This window comes from Sinocyclocheilus rhinocerous, unplaced genomic scaffold, assembly GCF_001515625.1.
Source record: "Sinocyclocheilus rhinocerous isolate Xijiao unplaced genomic scaffold, SAMN03320098_v1.1 scaffold3283, whole genome shotgun sequence".
Lineage (NCBI taxonomy): Eukaryota > Metazoa > Chordata > Actinopteri > Cypriniformes > Cyprinidae > Sinocyclocheilus > Sinocyclocheilus rhinocerous.
The window spans coordinates 208228-216863 of record NW_015650698.1 but is presented as its reverse complement, the minus strand read 5'-3'; the positions used below and the strand labels follow the sequence as shown (position 1 = coordinate 216863).

Below are 8636 nucleotides of genomic sequence, written 5' to 3'. Positions count from 1 at the left end.
GTCATTGGTTCACTCACGCTCTCGGCGGTGGTTTTCTTCTCTCTGTAACTGACTTACTGATTCATTCATTGGTTCATTCACTCACGCTCTCTGCAGTGGTTTTTTCGGTCTGTAACTGACTTACTGATTCATTCATTGGTTCATTGGTTCATTCACTCAAGCTCTCGGCGGTGGTTTTCTTCTCTCTGTAACTGACTTACTGATTCATTCATTGGTTCATTCACTCACGCTCTCGGCGGTGGTTTTCTTCTCTCTGTAACTGACTTACTGATTTATTCATTGGTTCATTCACTCACGCTCTCGGCGGTGGTTTTCTTCTGTCTGTAACTGACTTACTGATTCATTCATTGAGTCATTGGTTCACTCACGCTCTCGGCGGTGGTTTTCTTCGGTCTGTAACGGACTCACTGATTCATTCATTGGTTCATTCACTCATGCTCTCTGCAGTGGTTTTCTTCTGTCTGTAACTGATTCACTGATTTATTCATTGATTCACTCACGCTCTCAGCGGTGGTTTTCTTCTGTCTGTAACTGACTCACTGATTCATTATTTGATTCACTCACGCTTTTGGTGGTGGTTTTCTTCTGTCTGTAACTGACTCACTGATTCATTCATTGGTTCATTCACTCACAATCTCGGCGGTGGTTTTCTTCTGTCTGTAACTGACTCACTGATTCATTCATTGATTCACTCACACTCTCGGCGGTGGTTTTCTTCAGTCTGTAACTGACTCACTGATTCATTCATTGACTCACTCACGCTCTCTGCGGTGGTTTTCTTCTGACTGTAACTGACTCACTGATTCATTCATTGAGTCATTGATTCACTCACGCTCTCGGCGGTGGTTTTCTTCTGTCTGTAACTGACTTACTGATTCATTCATTGGTTCATTGGTTCATTCACTCAAGCTCTCGGCGGTGGTTTTCTTCTCTCTGTAACTGACTTACTGATTCATTCATTGGTTCATTCACTCAAGCTATCTGCGGTGGTTTTCTTCTGTCTGTAACTGACTCACTGATTCATTCACTGATTCACTCACGCTCTCGGCGGTGGTTTTCTTCTCTCTGTAACTGACTTACTGATTCATTCATTGAGTCATTGGTTCACTCACGCTCTCGGCGGTGGTTTTCTTTCACTCACGCTCTCGGCAGTGGATTTCTTCTGTATGTATCTGACTCACTGATTCATTCACTGATTCACTCACGCTCTCGGCGGTGGTTTTCTTCTGTCTGTAACTGACTCACTGATTCATTCACTGATTCACTCACGCTCTCTGCGGTGGTTTTCTTCTGTCTGTATCTGACTCACTGATTCATTCATTGATTCACTCATGCTCTCGGTGGTGGTTTTCTTCAGTCTGTATCTGACTCACTGATTCATTAATTGAGTCATTGATTTACTCACGCTCTCGGCAGTGGATTTCTTCTGTATGTATCTGACTCACTGATTCATTCACTGATTCACTCACACTCTCGGCGGTGGTTTTCTTCTGTATGTAACTGACTTACTGATTCATTCATTGATTCACTCACGCTCTCGGTGGTGGTTTTCTTCAGTCTGTATCTGCGCAGCTCCTCCTCCAGCTTCAGTAACTGGTTTCGCAGGTCGTTCTTCTCTTCCGTCAGTCGGCTGACGAATCCCGTGAGCTCTGCGTTCTGCCTGAGCAAACGCTCGTTCAGCAGACTGGATGATCCTCCTGCCAACAGAGCGGCGCTCTACACACACACACACACACACATTTATATAATCAAGCATGTATTTATAAAGGTCCATTACATGAATAAGCCACATTCTGTGTCAATGTGCTCACTCACCTCCGGGAGAGCAGAGGGGGCTGATGGGATATGCTGTAACAGTGACATCACATCCTGTACATTACTGTGCAGCCATGCTAGACTGTCCCGATCCGGCGCTTCCCCAGATAACCTGCACACACACACACACACACACCGCTCACATGCTGCAACACCTGCACAACTGACTTTTTTCTTCAGTAAAACCATAAAGAAGATTTTTTGCTGAAACCTGTATCGTCAGGAGTCACGGGTATTGATTTTGTGTTGCCTGATGCTTTTTTTTGACTCTCAAAGTGTCGGTAGCCGTTGCCTTGCATTCTATGAATCACCAACGACCACAGTCTGAGCTAAAAATCGTTACTGTTCTACTGAAGAAAAAAAAAGCCACCTACATCTCGGATGGACTGAGGGTGAGTGAATTAACAGCAAGTTGTGTTTTTTTAGGTTTTTGGGGGAACTCTCTCTTGTCATACCTGCCCGGGGTTTTGCTGGTCAGGCTGTTGATCTTGGCGGCGATGAGCTGCAGTCTGCTGAGGATGATGTTGTCCACGTGTTTTGGGTCTGAACTCTTACGCAGGGACGTTGTGCTGGACTCCAGAGTCAGAGCGTCTCCCGTCTGCAACACCCAGTCACGGGTTCGATCCTGCGGCCGGGCGTCCAATCTCACGCTCTTGTTCTCCAGCGCTCTCAGTCTGTCCTCCAGCTGTCTCACGGTCTCCTGCAGTCTGTCTCTCTCTCTCTCCAGCCTCCTCACGCTGTCTCTCTCCGCATCCAGCTCCGCCCGCAGCTCGGACGCCCGTCTCTCCAGGCTGCTCAGGCTGTCGCGTGCCGTCTGCAATGCATTCTGGTCCTGCGTGAGGGCAGATTTCTCCTCGTCCCACTGTCGTTTGCACTGCACTGCCTCCAGCTTCTGTCTCTCCAGTTCCTCCATCATCTGCACCACCTGCGTCTGCTTCTCGGCCAGCTGCGTCTGCAGCGTCTGCAGGAGAGACTCCACAGAGAGAACCCCGGCCTCCACCTAAACACAGCAACATTATTTAATATTAATGGCAATTTTATAATTAAAATGATACATTTTACTAAATTATATCATTTTACTAAAAACATTTAAATTTTATTTTAAATATTTTATATATTATTTATATTTTATATTTAAAACTTAAGAATTTTTTTTGCTTAAAATGTGTAGGCAAGTCAAGTTTATTAATAAAGCACATTTTATACACAATGGTAATTCAAAGTGCTTTACATAAAAAGGATTTTAAAATCAAAAGAAAAAAACAAAAGTAAAAAAAAAACAAAAAAAAAACTAAACGGATTTAGATATAAATTTAGAATGCATGAAGACATAAAGTGTAATAATCTGAATGTTAAAGCTGCAAATGTGCTTTTTGTTTTTGGAAAGGTGAACATAAAATGTCCCAGACAGATATCAAAATCAAAACGTTTATGAAAAACCACCAAAACAATTATTTAAATATAAAATATTATCTACTTATTGTATATTTTAACATCTAATATTAAAATCATATATAATAATTATATGATTTCTATTACTCATTTATATAAATATAAATCATATATATGTACCCTATTATAATATAGGGTGAGGTATAATGCGTATTATAATACATAATTATGATATCATAATATATATTACAAATATGACATTAGTCAACATTTGAAGTGGATCAAAACCTTTCATCAAAGTTGTCCTAAAATCAAAACAATACCCGTTCTTGTCTTAGGACAACTTTGATGAACCTTTTTGATCCACTTCAAATGTTGACTACTGTATATATAATCTTATATATTACACAAATTATATTATAAATAATATTATAAATGTCATTTCTAAATTAAATACATATGTATATTTAAATATGTATATAATAAACTGCTTTTTAAAATATTGTGCAGGTCAGGCATAAATTTATCCGTCAGGATTTCACAGGACTGGCCATGATATTATAATATTATTTTTCATAATATTTTTTATAATAATTTATTTATTTTTTTTTCACTTGGCCTTGGTTACAAGAGGTTAAAAATGTTTCAAAGGTGGAGAAAATGATTGCATTTCTATGCCAATTTTTAAGACAAAAAATATTGTAATTTTAACATGCACTGATGAAGTAGGGAGTTTTATTGAGCGAGTGAACAGGTGTGATTCTGGTCACCTGGCTGCAGGTGGCCTCTGTCTGCATGAGAGTGTTTTGTATGTCAGACTCCTGCGGGTTTGACGTGGAGCTCGTCTGGAAGCGCTGCAGCAGCTGTGCGTTCAGCTCCTTCTGTTTCTCCAGAGCGCTGCTGAGCTCTGCCGATCGAGCTCTCTGAGCGTCTAACTGAACCTGTACACACACACACACACACACACGCAAACACACACATGCAAACGCAAACACACACACAAACACACACGCACACGCAAACACACAAGCACACAAACGCGCACACGCAAACGCGCACACACGCACACACGCAAACACACACACACACGCAAACACGCAAACACACACACACAAACAAACACACAAACACACACAGGGCTCAATCTCCTGCTCGGACACAGTGAAACACACTCAGAGCGTTAGATGACACGCACCTGCAGCTCTGCAGAGACGCTGGCCTCCCGCGCCTGCTCCTCCAGAGCCAGTTTAAGCTCCTGCAGAGACGCATAATGATGCACATAATCGAACACTTGATGTAAAACACTCATTACATGTTACTTCAGTGACGGTTTTTACCTCCACTTCCTCTCTCTCGGTCTCCTCCTTCCTGTCAGACTTGCGTTTCTCCTTCTCGAAGGCCCACTGCAGCTCTCTGGCTCTCTTCTGCTCGAGTGCCAGTCTGTCGTTCAATGCATCGACTTCAGCGGCCTTCAGTGAGACCTCGGCCCTGCACAGCACACACAGCAGCTTTACTCACTCCTCTACGTGTCTTTGGAGCCCCTACAGTTAAGCGAGTGGTAATTATATCACTGTCATAATTATAGTAAATAGCTGTGTGTGTGCATTTGAAACAGAAGTCAGTGTACCATCAGAATGACTCTGAAACTGATATTACGGTACAAAACTTTCATACAGTTGCTTTAAATTGCCTCCAACTCTATTAGCAAGACTAGCTAATTAAATCAGCGCAAAAAGTCGAATAATCTGAATATTAAAGCAAATGCAAATGCTTTTCGAACATAAAATGTCAGATATCAAAAACACTTACAAACCCTCATGAACATACAAAAACATTTTTATGAAAATATACAGATTTATTTCTATTTATACATATTTATTTATTTATAATGTATATTATAAAAATAATATAAATTTAGACATACTATATGATATGTATATGTAATACATATATGTTACAAATATAAATTACATTATTTATGTGCAATAATAAATGTAATACATAACATAACATATTATTATATTAAATAAATATTTATAATATTTTACTCACACATTACAATGATGATACAAATATACAAAAACATTTTTATGCAAATTAAGAATTAAAGACAATTATTTATATAATTTGTATATTGTATTATATATATTGTCATATGTATTACATATTTTAGTTATATATAAATGTTAGTTATATTATTTATATATAACTTTACTCATTTATATAAATATATATCACAGACTACTATAACTGATTATGTGTGCATATATAATTTACATATATTATTACTGACTATATTATTCACAACTATATTATTCGCCAACAATACATTGTATGGGTCAAAATTATTAATTTTTCTTTTATGCCAAAAATCATTAGGATATTAAGTAAAGATCATGTTCCATGAAGATATTTTGTTCATTTCCTACTGTAAATATATCAGAACTTAATTATTGATTAGTAATATGCATTGCTAAGAACTTAATTTGAACAACTTTAAAGATGATTTTCTCAATATTTAGATTTTTTTGCACCCTCAGATTCCAGATTTACAAATATTGTTCTATCCTAACAAACCATACATCAATGGAAAGCTCATTTATTCAGCTTTCAGATGATGTATAAATCTCAATTTCACAAAATTGACCCTTATGACTGGTTTCGTGCTCCAGGGTCACATATATATACTGTATATATCAATAAAAGCCGTGCGTGTGTCACCTGAGTGCGTCGAGCTCTTTCAGGTGTTTGTGTTGTGATTTCAGAGCGCTCTCCAGCTCTAGTTTAGCCTGGTTCAGTCGATCAGAGCCGCATCCCACCGCAGCACCGCCTGGCATCTGCTCGGCCTCGCTCTCGCTCTCCATTCCTGAAGAACAGAAAGCGTTATGCAGTGGAAGCTGAAGCTGGCAGCGTGAACAGTGAGGAGTGCGTGTCATACCGGCGGCGTCCTGATGGTGGCGCTGTGTGAGCTGAGCTCTGAGCTGCTGGATCTCTGAGCGCAGGCTGCTTCTGTCTGTGGCGCACAGCGCTCCCATGAGCTCCCTGTGCCTCGCGTCCTGAACACAACCAGCAGCACAGACGTTACAGTCTGAACATCTAACATCAACACTAGAGTGTGCCGTATGCTAACCTGCTCCGCTAGCGCTCTCTCCAGCTGGCTGAGATGAATGACAGCGTCAGCCGTGTCCAGTCGCTCCAGATGAGAGTATAAGACGTTCTTCAGCACGTCTCGCTCCTGAACAAACACCTGCTGAACAGCCGACAGCAGCTCCGCTCTCCAGTCGCCATCCACCTACAGACACAGAGAACACCTCAACGTCTGAACTAGCACAATACACAAACATAAACCAGTTCATCAATATACAAAGAAATAAATAAAAAATAAATGAAAGAATAAAGACAGAAAATAATTCATAAATGAATTTTGGACTAAATATTATTAAAAAAATTGTATTTCTTTAATTACGTCATCTATTGTATGTTTCATGAAAATATACAATGTCAACACTGTCAGTTGAATGCAAAATTAATATGAATGAATGATTTTAAAATAAAATACAAAAATTAATTAAATCATGAAATGTGAAATTAAAATAGATTTAAAATAAAAAATGAAATAAAGGACTTAAAACTTAATTAGATCAATGTAAATTTAAAAAAAATATTTTAAAATGAAACAAATAAAAAACACTTAATAAAAATAGGCATGTGAAATTAAAATGATCAAAATAAAAACGCACACTAAAATGAATTAAATCTTAAAAATGTTAATTAAAATAAATAAATACGGTTAAAAACGAAAATAAAAAAATTAATAAAATAATAATGCAACATTAAAATACATACAGGATTTTAAAATAAAAACAATGAAATGAAACGCTTAAAAATTAATTAAATCATAAAAGTGTCAAATTAAAATAATTAAATAATTTTAAAATAAACAATCAAAATAAAATTAAAGACTATATATATAAAAAAAATAATGTATTTGTTTTATCACGCCATTTATTCCTTTTTTTTTTTTTTCCTATTACATTTATTTATTTATTTTATTTCTACAAGAGTTCACATATAATTAATAAAATTCACACTGCGTGTCATTAAACACAAAACATGTAATTCTGGATTATTTTACAGGCTTTCTTCAAGAATACAGATGCAGCTCTTGAAGTCAATGAAATGCACTGTGAAGCTGGTCTGTGTGTGTGTGTGTGTGTGTGTTCACCTGTGTGTCTGTGTTCACCGGTGTGTGTGTGTGTGTGTTCACCTGTGTGTGTGTGTGTGTTCACCGGTGTGTGTGTGTGTGTGTTCACCTGTGTGTGTGTGTGTGTTCACCGGTGTGTGTGTGTGTGTGTGCTCGCTCAGGTGCTTGGAGAATACGCTCACCTCCAAGAGTCTGTGGACCAGCGCGAGGTCATCCGGCTCCTGACGCAGCTGCTGGATCAGAGAAGCGTGAGCTCAGAGACACGGGTCTGGATTCTTTCTGCGCTGACCAAGATCTCTGAGGGCCAGACAGACTTGATTCTGGACCTGGCTGAGGGTCTTTCGTCCTCCCAGGACACGGTGCTCCGTCAGCAGGCCCAGGAGCTGCGGCACCTCAGCCAGGAATCACAGCTCCATGAGTGGGCCCTGCCCCGTGGAGCACCCTGGGACGGCATAGAGGTAGCAGGCCTGATTGTTTCTCCCTATTATGACAAGTTATTTTCATTAAAGCTACACTATGTAACTTTTGGTGCTCTAGCAGGTTAATACACAAAACTCATTATAGCAATTTTGTACATTTTGATCAAAAAAAGTGACATAGTGTACCTTTAAGGATATTTTCACACTAAACAGCCAGATTTAGAGAACTTTAAGTGAACAAAACAGTAAACTGAGCCCATCTAGACATTTGGTGGTGTAACAAATTATACACGATAAGATTTGTTTGAAAGAAGTCTCTTCTGCTCACCAAGGCTGCATTTATTTGATTGTTCGCCGGTGTGTGTGTGTGTGTGTTCACCTGTGTGTCGGTGCCGCTTTGCAGTGTGCTGATGAGCAGCTTGAGGGACTCGACGGTGTTGATGAGGGCGTCTCTCTCTTTGCTCCAGCTCTGAGGAGGAGGTCGATCCGCTTCAGACAGCGGCAGCTCAGACAGCGACAGCACCTGCATGCCCTCCTGATGCACCTCACGCAGCAGGCTCTGTGTGAACACCTCCATCAGCTCCTCATTCGCTCAGTGTGTTCATTATACAGTCAGATATTCTCCGGAAAACTCACCTTGACCCTGTCTGGCAGGACGTCCGGATCCACGTCTCTGTGCGCTCCTTCAGGTGTGCTGCGGGACTCCTGCTGCAGGTGAGGAAGATCGAAACCCACGCGCTGACTCCAGTCTGAACTGCTGTCTGTGACACACACACACACACACACAGACAGACACACACACACAC

General features: G+C 39.9%; 1 protein-coding gene across 3 annotated transcripts in view; it reads right to left on the bottom strand.

The window, feature by feature from the left end:
* LOC107712293 (A-kinase anchor protein 9-like) overlaps positions 1–8636 on the bottom strand; it is a 21209-nt gene that overhangs the window by 8390 nt on the left and 4183 nt on the right. Inside the window, exons 5-16 of one of the 3 annotated variants that reach the window (XM_016517504.1) lie at positions 8467–8591; positions 8210–8389; positions 6338–6499; positions 6146–6263; positions 5929–6073; positions 4545–4695; positions 4403–4462; positions 3978–4148; positions 2271–2815; positions 1816–1927; positions 1569–1716; positions 1270–1304 (exon numbers count right to left, since the gene is read on the bottom strand). In XM_016517504.1, the coding sequence (XP_016372990.1) occupies positions 1270–1304; positions 1569–1716; positions 1816–1927; positions 2271–2815; positions 3978–4148; positions 4403–4462; positions 4545–4695; positions 5929–6073; positions 6146–6263; positions 6338–6499; positions 8210–8389; positions 8467–8591 (1952 nt within the window). Of the gene's footprint in view, positions 1–1269; positions 1305–1509; positions 1717–1815; positions 1928–2270; positions 2816–3977; positions 4149–4402; positions 4463–4544; positions 4696–5928; positions 6074–6145; positions 6264–6337; positions 6500–8209; positions 8390–8466; positions 8592–8636 lie in introns of all 3 variants that reach the window. The other 2 variants (XM_016517502.1, XM_016517503.1) reach the window with 2 other exon arrangements.